General features: G+C 41.9%; 1 protein-coding gene across 11 annotated transcripts in view; it reads left to right on the top strand.

Moving 5' to 3' along the window:
- The window catches only part of OSBPL5 (oxysterol binding protein like 5), a 174,434-nt gene that overhangs the window by 111,712 nt on the left and 46,274 nt on the right, over positions 1–16,448 (top strand). For 10 of the 11 annotated variants that reach the window (XM_021526752.3, XM_021526751.3, XM_021526753.3 and 7 more), the window contains exons 2-4: positions 866–1,022; positions 6,707–6,780; positions 7,826–7,888. In XM_021526752.3, the coding sequence (XP_021382427.2) occupies positions 866–1,022; positions 6,707–6,780; positions 7,826–7,888 (294 nt within the window). The remainder of the gene's footprint in view (positions 1–865; positions 1,023–6,706; positions 6,781–7,825; positions 7,889–16,448) is intronic. The other variant, XM_021526750.2, reaches the window with a different exon arrangement.

Below are 16,448 nucleotides of genomic sequence, written 5' to 3'. Positions count from 1 at the left end.
CTTCTTACTGCTATCCAGAGCCTGCACATGGGCACAGAATAAAGCCTGTCACTTGGGTAGGAGATAGTCATAGTATCTGTTTGTAAAGGGTAAGAAAGAACTGCTTGTTGGATGGGTACAAAAAACCCCTTTAATTCCAGCCAGGATAGTCTAATGTGTTAGCCAAGTGGTGATAAAGAGCAAAGTACCACCAGTACAGGGATGCAGAGAGGCTTTTGGGGACAAAAATGCTGGTCTGTACCCTCGTAGAGCAGCAATGGTTATCTTACTGATCAAACTGCAAGGCTCATCTTAATGCCATTTTAAAAAACCAAAATCATTTATTTGTGCTGTAATAGGAGATAAGGGTGGGAGTGACTGGTGTGATCTCTTGCTGTTCCCTGCAGCCGGTGCAGCTGGGCTTCCTCCACACAGCTCAGATTAATGTTGATTTGTGTGGAGATGGTGTAACTCTGCGGACACCAGTGGAGTTGCATTTATGAGACTCAAAAGCCTTTAAAAAAAAAAGAAAAAAAGAAGAGTTTCAGGCACTGTGTACTGAATGTTAGGCATTGAATGGACCTAGTGAGTAGCTATTATCCTGATAGATCCTTGCAGGCAGGAAGATGTTACACTGCCTGGATTCACTGAGGAGCAGTGTCCTGCTTCCCAACAGTTTACAGATACTGAGAGTCAGCAAATCAGTATTTGTAGCTTCAAATTAATATAGTTTTTTTTTTTTCCCTGCATGTCCTTCTGGCACTCTATAAAAAGATCTGGCACACTGCATAGGCTTGGGTGGCTTTGAAGCAGCGGAGCCATCTAGGTGTGAAAACTTTGATTTCCTGTGTCTTGAAATTAACTGTAATCAATCTTTCTTTTTCAGAAAACCCCCACAGCTCATGCCATGAAGGAGGAGAACTTTCTTCGTCGCAGGTTCTCCCTCTGTCCGGCCTCATCCACCCCTCAGAAGGTCGATCCTCGCAAGCTGACGCGCAATCTGTTCTTCGGGGCCGACAACGACATCTACCCACTCAGCCCAGGTTGGTTTCTGCTGTGTCAGTGCAGAAAGAAGCGTGCCTCAGGTGCTTGACTGCAAGTAGATATCTCAGCATGCTGCCAGGAAACAAGAGAAACAAGGATGTGAAAGAGAAAGTGAGAGAAGCTGCTGCAACACAGCAGCTGGATCCTAGGCAGTGCTGCTCCCATGATGCTGCTATTTTCCATTGCCATGGCATTAAGTGGGAATGGAGGGCATGAGAATTGGGGTTTGTAACTGTTTGAATGCTGCATGGCCTTACATTTTAAAAAATTACTATAATGTTTTCAGGCACATCCACTTTCAAGTCACTTGTTGTGTTTCACCCTAAGCGTTGGACTTGCTTAAAATTTACTGTCCCCATTTCTAGATGTTTAATGTCAGGCTTCCCTGTTCAGATTTAGAGCCCAGAATAAATATCACAAGAGCAAAATTTCTGTGGTTAATGTTCTGTAAATATCTACAAGCACTACAAGTACTAGGAATGTTGACAGCTTGCAATGAATGGCAGGCTACCTTTAAGCATTCTCTTTACATTTTATTTTTTTTTTAGCTTTGAATTTCCTAGCACCTTTCTTGAAAGAAGAAGAGCTCATTTTATCGTTTCAGAATTTGTTGCTCACAGTAAACATTGAAGTCTTCCCTTTACTGCAGTCTGCAGACAATTCTTCTGTTCCAGTCTGTAAACAGGTGCTTCAGGGGGCAGTCACAAGTTTGTAGAGCTGTCATCTGCAGCTGCCATGTCAGTTGTAAATAGTCAGATCTCACAGCACCTGTGAGGTCTCAAAACACTGATATCTGGAGAAAGAACACAGCATCTATCAAAAGGTTTCAGTGCTCATATAGATGTAGCACCCAACAGACTCTCTGGGCTTTGCAGATGTAGCCCAGAACCAGGTCTGGGCTTCCTGAGCTAATTGTCTTTAAGTGCAAAGGTTTCAAGGGCCCCTGATTTTGCAGGTATTTTGTTTTTGAGTGTCTGCTGTAAGGCAGTGGGGAGCCTATTTTCAGCAGTGCTGACTAATCCTGTCTGTCACTGAGGCAGCTGGAAGCTTCAACAGCCTTTCAGTAATCAAATTGAAAACAATTTAAAATGGGACACCTAAAATCTCATACATTTCAAACCTGGAGTGACTTCTGAACAGCTGACTGCCCATAAGTACAGTCTGTACAAACATGTGGCAAATAAATTGCTCACTTCTATCCTTGGGAGCTGAAGGGCTGATTTTCCAGCTTGTATTTGCTTTCCCTTGTTTGAGGTGATGGAGAGCCATATCTTAGAGTTTGCCCAGTTCTTTCTTCAGTCTTTACCAGCATTTTCAACGCTAGAAAAGTTACTGACTCCCTCACAGTTATATTTCAGTGCTGTAATATTTTAGAAACCAGGGAAAGTTGAGGGTTTCAGTGTGGAGGAGGTGGCTGGAAGAATTTTTCTCTTCCTGAGCTTCCCCCATCACCTTGTTGCTCCTTGATCCCTGCTGGCAGCCTTTGCTGGGCTCAGCAGCAAAGTCTTTGAGCCATGATGGATCTTCTGTTCTGCTGCACAGTTGTCCCAGGAAACCTCCAGCACTGATGCCAGTGAGGGCTGCAGCCCTCAGTATTGCAAAGGAAGAGCACAGGCTAAAGGATTTGTAAAGGACAGAATATCCCTTTTAAACAAACATCATTTACTGCTTCAGTCAGGGCATTTCTTGCAGGGAGTCTGGGGTTTTGTCTATCCTTACTCCTCTTTTATTTCCTCCTTCTTACTTCTCTTTCATTTATTTTCCAGTCCCTGTGGAGCTGCCTTGTCTGTTTGTTTTTCTCATATTTCCTGCAAGAAGGGCCTGTTATTCTTCATGTTCAGCTGCCATTTCCTATGGCAGGCTCTGCTTTCACTCCTTTGCTGCTGCTTCTGCCTTGTTTTCCTGAGCCTTGTATGCTTCTCCCTACCTTCTCCTGCTCCTCTGAACAATGCTGCCATCACCATCGATAAGCCACAGCTCTGTGTCCATAAGCTGCATCCCATATTTCTCTGTTCTCTATTTTTCTCTGTTGTTTTACGTGAGCTTTCAGTTCTTGAGGCTTTTCCAGTGGTCTGTGTTTTGCTGCCTGAGCCCAGCAAGTTTCCCTTACGTGAGCACTGGGCTGGTTGTGTTGAGTGGATGCAGTGGTCAGCAAAGCCCAGTGATTTCCTGTCTGGAATTCAGTGGGTTGTGATGTGTTGGAGCTGCAGCTTTCACTGCACCATCACCTCGGATTCACCCTCCAACAATGAAGATGTGCAAATAAATATTTCAGAGAGAAGGGAGTGACAGCCTTTACACCTCAGAAGAGCTACTCTGTGGAGATGCAGTTCAGCAAGGGAATTAATTTTTTTAAAGGAAACATGAGATATGCAGAGGGCACTATCTGAAATAACACTTTGAACTTCTTGCTTTTTGCTTGCATACAAAAGTGATAATGATTCTTGTAACTGAGGGAAAATTGAGTAAGATTCTTTCTTTTTATAGGGAGCTCACAAATTAGAGGGACGTGAATTCTTGTTCCTTGTTCATGGCTGTCTTTCACTTAGCCCTGAGGAGAGAGAACCTTTCTCTGTTTTCTATTTCAGAGGATAGGAAAATTATTGGTATAAGAATTTTCACAGGATCTCTCTTTTTGATTAGGCTGCAAGATCACACAAAATCTTTAAATAAAAATTTAGATTGGCTTATCTGCATTCTAAGAGATGTACTTTCATGAATATGGGAATTTTCCTGTGAAGATAAACAGAACTACATTTCAGGTGTTCACGCTGGGTCACATGGCTGATACTTACAGCAGAAATAGATTTTATTTGCAGTAGCTTTGTCACACATCAGAGCTTGTATTTCCTCTTGGAGTTTATCAGTCATGCTTGCTGTATCATTCTTTATAAAGGGGAAAGGCAAATGCACCTGTAGGATTGATGCCCAGCAGAAAATCAAAGGAATGGTTACTGTTCTGAAAAGGCACTAAGTATTTAGTTCCCCTGTGCATGGCAATAATGGATAAAACGAAAGTATCAGTAATTCTACTCTCTAGCCACAAGACTGGAGTGTTGGCAGTTTTTTTCACAATGGGATGAAGGCTGTTTCCATAAGCACCACTGATTCTCTTCCCAAAATTCTTTTTGTTATTTGGTGCAGAATTTTTGGGCTACTTTGTGGAGGATCCTTCTTTGTGTGCCCTAGTGGCAGCCAGCACTTTAAATTGCAAGGTTCATCTCTCTTTCTATTGTGGCAATTGCGTTTTCTTGATCAGGGAGATAAGTGTTTCACCTTCTATAGCCAGTTCTTGTTTAGCTCCTTGTATGTTTTTCTGTGGTTTCCTGTTTATTTTCTCAAGGTGGCTGTGTCTGTTGTGCTCTGGGTGAGACTCTCACTTTTGAGCTTTCTGTACACTCAGCTGTGTGAGTGGGTTTTTGAGAAACTTCTACATCGTTCCTATGAAGTTTGCTTTCCAAACAAGGGCTGGCCCTCTCCTTCTGCATGGCTGCAGCAGGGTTCCTTAAGACAGACAGGAAAGATGAGGGATTCGGAGGGATTCTCTTCTCTGAGAAACGACCTTTACCTCACAATTTTCAGTAGACTTAATGCATTTGGCATAAGAAACTAGCAGGTGTTGCTTCATGAACATACCTAATGATGCCTTGTAAATGATACAATAAGAATGGACAGTTGCATGTTCCTTTTTTCCCCATAATGCTCTCTCAGCAGGATTGTCCAGAACCTTGGGAAGAGAGAAAATCTCATTGTTCAGGTGCTAATCCTTTTAAATGCATTACTGAGAGAAGGCAGAAATGTCTCACATCCAGGTTTTTTGTACAGCTACAAGCTTGGAGTTAAGCATTCTTTAAGAAATGAGACATAATAAGGAATGGATGTGAATTCTGTTGTGCTAATAGACACCATTCCCTTGGAGCAGGCAGCAGCTGATTCCCATTAACTTTACTTGAACTTTTAGACCATATGTTAATTTCCTATACATGTGCAGAAAAAAACTCTTCATGGAGGAAAAAAGTGCAGCAGCTACGTGGCTTTATGAGTTTTTTCCCATCCTCCTCTGCCTCTTTTAGGGAGAATGGGGGTTATAGAGATGAAAATGCCATGAGAGAAAGAAAAAGCATAGACATCCAGGTTCTAATCCATGCACAGCAGTGCTTATGGCCATCCCACTTGTCATGGTAGCCCAAAGGCACTGTCAAATTTCTGGCCACCAGGGATTTTTTTAATTTTTATTTTTAATTTCCTCCTGCCCACAAACATCAGGATTCTGAGTGCATTATTTAAGGCTCAGTGTTTCCAGGGGAGGAGTGACAGATAAGAAAGTAGGCTCAGACATGGGTCCTGTGTTGCAGCATCACTTTCCTGAGTGTCTGGATGGGTTTTTCCTCCATTCTGCTCCCCCACATGAGCAGCACACGTGCTGTCCCTCTTCTCCCAGGCCTCCTGTGTCAGCACGGGCTTCTGTGCCTGACTTTCCTAACAGTGCTTGGCTTCTTCAAAGGCTGCTCTGATAATTCCAGGAGAAATTATAGTTCTGACACATCTATGACAGTTTCTGCTGACTTTGGGAGAATCGGGGTTTTCCCTTGCCGGTTTTGGATTTGGTGGTGTTTCCAAGGCTGGCCCACACAGCGTTACAAACATTTTCAACAGTTCCCATGTTTGCAGTGTGCTACAAATGGACTGTGTTTCACTGCCTTGGTGGTTCTTTACTGCATCCTGTTTTCTGAAGCTCCGATTGCCAGTGATTCTGAGAAGAAAATGACATTGTAATTGGTTAACAATGACTGTCTTGGCACTAAAAATCTAGTCTCATCAGATTCTATTTTTTGGATTTATTTTTTTTATAGAAGCTCTATGCTTTCTTTTACTCTAAGGCCATGATTACATTTGGCCAAAAGAATCATTACATTTTATTGCTTGGACTAGGACTACACATATTCATGCCAGTATATAATGTATGCAAGTTTAGGATATTTGAGTAGTGACTATATATTTCTACAATGATTGGAAAATGTCATAGTACTCATTTACTGCTCAAAAAATTAAAATATTTCTTATTTTAACAAATAACTTGGTCATAAGACAATTATCTTCTTCAACTGTGTTGGGTTTTTTAAATTCTGTTTTACTAATTATGCCTAGATACTCTTCTGTAACATTTTGTGATCATGGTTATTATTTGTCCAACAAAGCATGCTATCAAGTGCGTCAGTGTATAGTTGCCAGATACTGACCAAGGAGGATTGAGTAGCTGCTTATTAACTGAATTGCATTTATTATTTGCACTGAACAAGGCATGGGGTATGTAAGGAAAGAACAGACTTTGGTAATGTAATTAAAGACTGCATCATAATGCGGACACAGAAGGGAGCTGATTAAGGATGCATAAGAAACCTTATTTCTGTTTTCTTCCAGCTTTCAAATGCTGGACTTTGTAACCCTCATGCTGGTTTTCCATGGTGTTTTGAGACCTTACTTTTGAGCAGTCTTGTTACCCAAGCATGAGGATCGAGGCTATTTCAAATTCTACACAATCCCTCTCTGGGATCACGGTGTGCTTGCTCTTGCTCATGATAACTTCCCTTGTGTGCCAGTAGCAGTAGCCCTTCTCAGGCCATGATGAGCCATGGTTTTGCACAGAATTTCTCTGGTTTTGAATCACAATTTTTTGTTGCAGGAAAAGATGTGGAAGGAAACAGCCCATCGTCACTGAAGGATGAGACACCACAGACTCCAAACTCCATTAACAAGGTACTTTGGGATAGGGAACCATTCCCAGTCTTGCTTTCACTTCTTCTCAGGATGTTATTAATCATTCTTACCCTTCCTTTTTAAAAGTCATTGAGAAAGCCTCTCCCTCTGTTTCTGCAGGAACTGTGTGTGCATATTTTGAGGGAAAGAAAATTAATGTTTTTGCATGGCTGGGAGGACAAGGAAGCCTGCACTTTCCTCTGGCTTGACTTCACTTCCCACAGAAGAACCTGGTTTATTTGTGCCTCATTTGGCAGTGTAATTAGATATGAATAATTATGGTTGGAAGGTTGATTTTGTCAGCAGAGGTGTCTCCTGCTGTTCCTGATCAGCAAGGCAATCATAAATCTTAATTGTTTTGCAAAAGAAAACTGTAATATTTAGTGTTGTGCACAGCATCTGAAACAGTGAGTGGAGAGCCTGGGAGAGAGCTTTGGGAATTGATGTAACAGAAGAGGAAGACAAACTAATCAACATTTCCTGAACATAACTTTTCTATCCAGCCTGTTAGAGAGAGGTAAAACTGAAAGTCCCTGGATCTCACAGCTCAAAACCTGCCTCTAGATCAAGAGTTACAGGGTGCCAGGGTTTGATTTCCTCTAGAGATAGAATCAACCTTATAAATGAAATCTGGCTTTGAGATTCGTGTACAGCTTTTTTTAGCTGCAGCTCTCTAACATGTTTTTGGAGGGTAACTAGAAATAGAAGTAAGACCAGTTAATAAATTTTTAACTAAATTTATTTTAAACTATGAAGCTATAAAATGCAAGTGGCACCAGCTGAAATGAAAATATAGCATGAAAGAAACAGTGATTTCTAATGAGACATGAAAATAATCTCTGCATCTTCCACTACATTTTTGGAAGTGCTCCAGTGCTTGCCTGGAGCTTGCAGGTTGTTCTGCTGGGATGCCGTGGCAGAGGTCAGCACAGGGAGATGATGATGAGAGGAGCTTTGAGAGTATGCAACAAGGACTTGTGTACATGTCCTCTGCTATTGCTAGAACCTTGCAAGCTGCAAACCAATCTTAGTTTTGCTTTTTCAGGCAGGTTCCTCGAGGAAAATCAGCCTCCCACTTATCCTGGCAGTGGAGAAACCCAAGGAGCAGGTAACTGCATCCAGGGCTGTGTTTTAAAGCTAGATGTTTTGCACGCCTTACATGGAGTGGTGTTGAATTTCCAGTGACTTAGCAATGTAAAGAAGGAGGACTTTGTTAGGACAGGACAGCTCAGAGCACTGAAATGCTACCCAAAAGGGACTTTGATCTCTGAGATGCAGGATGAACGTAGGAATAGGACTGTATTTATGACAGATTGCTGAGTAAGAGCATGGCTCACCTGTGTTTTCCCACCCTCTGGGCCTTCCTTGCCATTCAGTCTCCTACAGGTATGTTTTTGAAAGGAGAAGCACCCATGAAATATTTGGGTGCCCACCTTGATTTCTGCCATGCTTTTTGTGCACCTGGGAGCCTTTGGTGGATCTCCGCTAGACAGTGCCAAGAACAATAGTTAAGAAGAGTTAAGAGGAAATGCACAGCACAAAACAACTGCATCAGATCTGTGAATCAAAAGAAATGGGGCTCTGAACCTGGACATGAGCTTTGTTTTCACCAACCCAAGCTTTTGGTTTTACAATAGTCAAAATTGCTCTAAAACACCAGTGCACTAAAAACAGACATGACTCCAAAACACCAAACCTCAACTTGCCTACTCCTTTGCAGTGTTGCAGGCAATTGCTTTGGCTGCTGAATGGGCCAGAGCTGGGTGTTTCTTTCCTGCCTGAATATTCTGCTTAGACACATGATGTTTGATTCTGAGACTTTCCACCTCACTGGATCTGTGCTGTAGCACCTGTCATTTTCCCTTCACTCTTCTTCACCTTGCTGTGTTGTGCAGTACCTTGCTCTCCTCCAGCCATGGAACTTGCCTTCTGTCATGCTTTGCAGTGAGAGTAGGGAGTCCTCATTGTGAAATGTCTTGTTAAAAATTCAGGCAAACTGATGGTCAGCTTGTTTAATATGTGGTTTTTCACATCCACTCAGCTCTAATGCCATAAAATTAAGCCTTACTGTCAGCTTTCACAACTGTAAGCAGGGATCTGTCATACTATTTCAGTTTAAAAATAAATAGTGATCCCACCTACTTGAACCAAAGCGAGAAGTCTGCCCCAATTGGATCATATTTATATTTCTGATAGCAGGGGGTGGGAGGGTAATTGCTAGAGACTGGACTGTAGGGTGTGCTAGTTTAAATTATGGATTAAAAAGCAAATGTTACAGGTTGCAGATCAATGCCATGGATACCTTATTTTGGTATAACAGATATGAAAAACCTTGTTGGAAATCAGTGTCCTTTCAGAAGCACTATTTTGATGTACCACAGCACATTAACTACTTTCACTCAGTAATAAGAAGGAAAAGAAAGCCAGTCAAGAGATTCTGTCCCTGGACTGGGGCTTGGGGAACCTCAGCTCTGCCTTGGATTCCCTGCATTGCCAAAGCACATTAATCGTGTTTCTGTTTCACATCTTCATTAGTGAGGTGGAAACTGTTCTGCATTTCGTTCACCCAGGCCATATCCACACTGCATGATGGAGAAGGCTGCAGGTTGCCCAAGTTAGCAGAGAGAATGTGGCATAAAACCCCTATAAAATGTCTGTGAACTTGTGAGCTGTGAAGACTTCTCTGCAACCACACTGCCCTGTGCTTATGGGTGGGCTGCTCTCTCTGAGGTGTGAACACATCCCAGTTGTCCTGTCTGTACAGAGAGTCAAATATTAGATACTGGAACATTTGTTTTCAATGTGTTTGTGTGGTTGTTGGCACTATATATATATTTGTAATTTCAGCTGTGGCTTCTTGACCCACATTTTATTGGAACATATTTAAGGCACAGTTGAGCTACATCTTACATTGGTAACTTTCTGCAGCATATTTTCTCCTATTTAATTTTTTAAGTGGAGTCTCTTTCATCTCCTATTTCAAAAGGAAAAAAAATATTAGCCTACTTATTTCAGATTGTTTCTCCTATTAGTTTCTCTCTATTTTAGAATCCTTTATCCTTGTTTTCTGGGATGAGAGCTCATAGGTGGGGTGTGAAAGTATCACCAAACTGTCTCAAACCCTCAAGCTTGCCTCTGCAACCAGGTAGTACAGTTAGCACACACCTGATAGTGACAGTAGGTGCCTTTGTTTTGCTTTGTGCCTCATTTGATGCTGTTAGAGTCCTCTGAGGCACCTTTTATTGCAGTGCATGTCCTCTTTCTTTTTTTCCTGTGCTTACCTACTAATTCTACTGGCTAAAGGGCAGATGGAGTCTCTTGATATGCAGGCAGCGCCACAAAGAATTGAGGTATATTTTAAGGGATAGTCAGAAAAATCCTGAAGCTGGAACTCAGTGGTACTTCACTGTTTCCAGTCCCTTGCTAATACTGCAATGATGTCTATGAAATTGTAGGAGTGGGGCTGATGCATGCACAGTTATGTGATGTATTGGAAGGCAAAGCATTGTAAATGAGTTTTTCCACATGCCCGAATTGTTCAGGTCTTTCTTGTGTGATTTGTAATCTGAATTACAAATATAACTGACTGCTAGGAATTTATTTTAGCTGCACAGTGGTTTGAAACTGCACATACTCATCACTTGAGATTTAAGCTACAGTTCCCATACTCTCTCAAGCTCATGTTGCTTGATCTATGAATCATGCTTCTGACCTCTGAGTTAATTCCAGTCATGGTTACACTCAGGACTAACATAGAAGATCATTCTCAAATGTGGAAGTTTACAAGGGTACCTTTTCCTCTGTTCTCCCTTAACAGCAAACCAAGGAATTGTTTGGCAGACAGACCCGGATATTGCAGGAATCACCCTGGAGAGACTCAGGAAACATCCCCTGTGTGCGTTAAGCTCAGTTTAATGGGAGGTTCTAGCCCTTCCAGGTGGTGGCTATGCTCAAGTGAACCTTTGCTGTCTTTTCTTTACCATACTTCATGCCCTCCATGTTGTCGATGGCATTATTTTGGAGCCAGTTGTCTCTATGATCACTTACACTAAGTTCCGGTGCCCTGGCTCAGCACACTTTGCTTCCTCAATTCCAAGTGCAGCACTTTAGGGTACACTTAGGCACAGTTCTCCACAGAGGGTTTTGCAGCTGATTTCAACTGAGCAGAGACATATCTTGGAGTATCCTGGGGAAATCAGGTTGAAGAGGGGCGGGATTTTGCATGTGAAGTGGAAAACATGGAGCAGCCCTAACTTCTGTAGGTGCATACAAGCCCTGAAAATACCCAGGTGCCTCACAGAGGTGAATGTGGACAGTAGTAACTTTGGGGAAGCCACAGCAATGCAATCATGTCAGCATAGGCACTAGTGATTGTAATTCCTTAGTCTAGTGTTTCTGACAAGGAAGGTGAGGGCAAATGAAGGTGCTGGAATTTAAATTATTTATTTAAAAATTTAGCAAAACTGCAGGTCCAATTGTTTTTCATTGCTCACTTTGTTTAAACTCAGCCTATAGCTGTAGGGGAAATCAAAACTGCTTCAGCTTTCTGCTGGCACTAAGTCCAGGACAGTCATGTGAAACAGCATCTTTCTCAGTGTCCAACTTCCCATCTGGCCTCAAATGTTCTTTAGATATTCTGACCTTGCAGAACAAACTTCCCATGCAAGACACACTTAAATGATCAAATAGAAATCCTGTGAGGTCTGTGAGTTTTTCTCTATTTACCATAATTTGATGCAATGGAGCCAAGGATTCCACTAAATGCTGGTATATCTAGATATTTGAAGTTGCTTGAATGGCTGAATGTCACCAGTTATTTTCCCCAGATGCTGCTGTCATGTCAGCTGTTTATTTGTACAGGCTTTTCAGTTTGTGCTAATCATTGTGTTATTTCAGAATAGTAAACACAGTCACTTTATCTTTTTAACATTGTTGAAATAAGAGGGATCATTATGTTGGGTTTTTTCCTAACTGGAAAGTTTTGGTTGAAGATTATTCAGCTCACTGTAAAGCAGCATATCAGTTGAAGGGTAATCTTTCCTACTGCAAAGGTTGTTTGTCAGTAAAAATTGTTTCACTGACTCTACTGTGCTTTGGATGAGCTGTTAATTCACAATGAAAATAATTTTTTTTTTTAAAGAACTGCTTATAATATAATTAAACCAAAATTGCTTACATTTAGTTGAGATATCTGTGAATATCCACAAGTAACAAGGAGTTTGTCAGGTGTAATGTCAAACCCAGCTTTTCCATAGTTTTTATACTACTCAACAATTTTTCTTTCATTTCTTTTATTTCTGGGTGGTCATGACTTGTAGCAATTATATGTGGAAAAGATACTGGAGAAATTACATCTGACCAAGGACATGTCACTGATTTTGTGAAGCAAAACTTATGATCCCATCTCTTTTTGTTCCACCTTCAAATTCCCATCTGATCTTGTCTTTCTCTCTCTTGGATGCAAAGAAGAAAAAGGGGCTGTTACCATGAAGAGCACGGCTTGAGAATGACTTTATTTAAATGTTTTTGATTTGGAATAATCCTGGCTGTTGTGCAGCAAGGATTGCTTGAGCTAAGTGACAGGATATTCCTCTTGCTGTTGTCCTAGGCACAGCTGGCATGCTGATGGGCTGGCATCCTCCACACCGGAGTTGATCACAGGCTGCTTTTCTGTGAAATGATTTGATTCCTCTTGGAAATGAAGTCAAAAAGACATGGATCAGAATAGCACTATTGTGAGGACTCTGCATGCTCTCTCACAAAGCCTGGCAGAAGTGTTAGGGTATTGTGATGACTACTAACAATCAGCAGTGATTCTCCAGAGCTCCAAGACTGAGATGAAAGGGAACAGAAACTTAACTGGGATAAAAAGTATATTTTTGAGTACAGTGCAGCCCATTGTCAGCGGCGAGGTCATCACTCAGTCCTGAAAAGGACAGGTTTGATTAGAGAACTGAAAAGAGACAACAGTTTCTTCTCCCTGTGAGTGCTGCAGCATGCTTTGGTGAAAGTTTTTGGCAGATTAACAGCCTTCCCTCTTTATGGGAACCAGTATATGGAAAGCCTACTTGCTGCTTTCTTATTAGAATACTCCAATGTGATTTTTTTTTCTTTAAAAAGGACACAAATTCCTTGCTCTCTGATTGTACAAAGTCTCATCTGTGGCCAATATTATTCACATGTTGCTGCAAAGAGCGGGGGCCAGATTCTGATACCCTGCACAAGCGTTATCCCAGTGTCCTTGGAAGACTTGCTGTGATGACAAATGGCTTCTCTTAGTGTCTCTTCAGTTTTCTGCCAGGCTGAGAAAGGCAGGGCAGTAGAAAGACATCATTAAATGCTCTTGATGTGTCTTAGCAATGTGAGACCCTGCTGTGTCTTGGGAATCTTTAGAGCTGATGGCCCAAATTTACTGAATCTTATGTATGCCACAAGGTACAATCAAAACCATTAGGACAGATTAATGTAAAAATATGAAATCATATTATTTAATCCTAGGGGAACTATCATTACTATCAGCAGCATGGAAACCTATGGTATGCTGTCCTGGGGACTTGGATCCCACTTGTCCTGTGAGAAACCAGGAACTTTAAACCCAGAAGCACAATGCTTTTCACTCTGTAGAGCTGCAGATCACCAGTTTCCTTGCCAGCAAGATGCTGTTTAGGATTAGTGATGGTGCATCCTCATATGTATAACAAGGGGCAAAATCAGAGGGAGAAGCAATAAGTCTGCCTGGACAAAAGCTGGGGAAGTGTCAAAAGTCCCGGGTCAGGCACATCTAAAAACTTGACCATGGCTCCTAGTTAAAACCATGGCTTAGTTGTAGTAACATTTTTTCTCTCTTAATAAAGTGTTTTGCAACCATCTCTGATATTGGTCACACAGCTGGTAGGTACATCACAGTTTTTGGGACATAGAAGCACAGAAACTTATTTTCCCATGCCTAGAAATTCTTATATGGGCAGTGAGCATCTATGTTACTGCTTCTTTCTCATCCACTCTCAAGCCTGTCTTGGTGACCACCGTGTCCTGTATCCCTGCTTCCCCTTACAGGCCAGGTTCACAGATTCAGCATGTCCAGGTGTAGCCCAAAACTGGGGGAGGGAGTACCTGAAGGAAGCAGCACAGTGGTTCAGGAGCCACCAGAGCATCCTCCAAAGCTCTTCATCCAGTTGCTTTAACTAAGTGAAGCACCAGTATGAAATGGTTCCAGACAAGTTCCTCTGTATTTCTTGAGCTCCTGAAGGCTGTGGTGGTGTCAGGAGAGATTATCCCTTCATCAGCTGTTGTGTGCTGCGGTTTGATGGTGTGCACAGCAGTATTGGCTGGAATTGGGCACCAGTGTCCTTGGACATGGAGTCAGCTCTCCCAAAGAGTCAGAATCAGTGTCTGTCTGTGTGAACATCCCAGGTTTAAAGCCTTGTGCTTGTTCAACTCTATTTTTAGCATGACCCAGAGAGACTCCAGGGAGGAGGCAGGGTGGGGCTGGTGGAGCAGTGGAAACGCTTCTGTCTGTGTCAGTGCTGGTCCACCACAAGCAGCAGGTCTAGGCTCAGGTTCGCTGTGGTTGTTGGAAGCCTTTCTGAATTCAGCTGCAAGCAAATCTCCCCAAGCCAATTGAGCTTAGGGGCCAGAATTTCATTCTTTAAGTGCTAAGGTGTAATTTTCTATATGGCAACTGTGACTTGTTTTAATTAGTCAAGCAAAACCCATTCTTCATATCCTGATGCTTTGCAGGCACCTGAGCAGTATTTCCTAGAATCTTGGGAACATCTGTGCTTTTGCTGCCTCTCACACGGGCTAATGAGGACTAGGACACAGTGTTTCTCTCTGTGTCTGATCTCCCAGGCCAGAGGGAGTGAAATTACTGATAAACAATTGGCTCATAGTTATGTCTCAAGGACAGGACATTCTTCCTACTAATTGGGAGAAAGGGGGAGAATTCTTTTGACTGATTTCAGAGGACACACGTCTCGAATCATGAAAGCATAATCTCCTAATAATTCTGAAGGATTCTTGCTCAGAGATATTTAGGCACTTGGAAAGGTTTCTTTATAGAGAAAGGCTTAGAGTTTATCTCCTAAATGTCTGCTGCTGCTCTTTGAAATGTGACAAAGACCCTGTGGGCACAGCTCTCTGCTCATTTCGTCACATCTGTGCAGTGGTCCCCATCAGAAATCTTGTGTTTTTACAATAAAGTACAAAGCACAAAATATGTATCAGAGACTGCACTGCAGGCAGAGGAGGCAGGCTTAGCTTTCTGTGAAAACAAAACCAGCAAACACTGAATAGTTTTCAGGAGTCCAGGAGATTGCCTTTTCTTTGAGTGGATCCAAGTTGACTTGTGAGCTCAACAGTCAGACCAGGACTCTCACTGTGTGTCATCACAGACTTTTCATTTCTCTGTTTGTAAAGTATTATGTGTAGTTTTGGTTTTAGTGAAAGAGTACTACAAGGGGATGTGAGAACAGGTAATAGGTTCTACAGTGACTGTGGCTCTGTTGAAAATTGCACCTTCAGCCCCTGATCTCTAATTCTGCATCATCTACAAGGAGTTTTGCTCAGCAGGCACTCTTATCTTCCATTTTTGCTCCTGCCCCAGTCTCCAAGGCATAGTTGGTGGCTTGTTTCCTGTGATCTGGTCATGCACTTCTGTGTTTCTCTGAGTCATGTGAAAAGGACTGATCTGCCTGTCATTAAAGATTTTCCTGCTCACACTAATGTACAGCATAGTTCGTGGCTGTAGTAGCCCAAGATTTCTGTGTCACTGGGAGGGGAAAAGGAAGGTGCTGTAAAATTATTACATCAATTTGTGACATAAAGGAGAGAAATTCTGAGAGCCCAGTGGGTTTATTTCACATCATAGCCATGAATTTATAAATAGGAAATATATTTGATACATTTTTTTCTTAGTGCACCTCATTTTTGTGTCACACTCATTAGATCAAGGTGGCTGAGGGCTGAGCTTTTCTTACAAAACTGTCATGTGTGAGTGGGAGAGACAGTGCCTGACCCCAAAAGATCACAGTCTGAATGCATCAGACACATGAAAGGTTGGAAGGAAGAGAGGTACAGAGAGAGAAAGTAACTTCCCCAAGGTCCCATAAAAAGCAGCAGAGTTCAGACTGTACCATAATTCTTTCACCACTAACCCTGCCCAGGTTTGGTACAATTTGCTGACAGAATCTTTCCACATGGGGCATCCTTGTTGTGAGCTGGGTTCTGGAGAGCTTCACTTTCTAAGCACACTTTATTTTGGTAACAGTAATGCTGTCACTATGCCTAATGAAATAAAGCATTTCTGCAGCCCATCAGCACAGTCACGAGATCAATTTAAACATCACTGAAAGTGAATTTAAACAGCACTGACACTATCAAACACCATTTGAAGTGACTGTGTATATTTTGTGCTTCATTTTGCAAGGCCAAGATGAAGATGATTTCCTGTATTATCTGTAACATTATTAGGTAATTTCTTGCCCACCCATATTTTTGGACCTCTCAGTCAGTGCAACAGTCATTGCCAGTATCAAGTCTCATTTTAAAAAATCTATAACAAATTCCCCATAAATTCTATTCTAGCAATTGAAATGCTTTCAGGTCTGAACAGAGTTAGACAGTTTTCAAAATTATAAATAATTTTTTGGCTTTCTGTATTGGTTTTT

This window comes from Lonchura striata, chromosome 6, assembly GCF_046129695.1.
Source record: "Lonchura striata isolate bLonStr1 chromosome 6, bLonStr1.mat, whole genome shotgun sequence".
Classification (NCBI taxonomy): domain Eukaryota; kingdom Metazoa; phylum Chordata; class Aves; order Passeriformes; family Estrildidae; genus Lonchura; species Lonchura striata.
The sequence above is the reverse complement of the archived record's forward strand: the minus strand, read 5'-3'. Positions and strand labels throughout refer to the sequence as shown.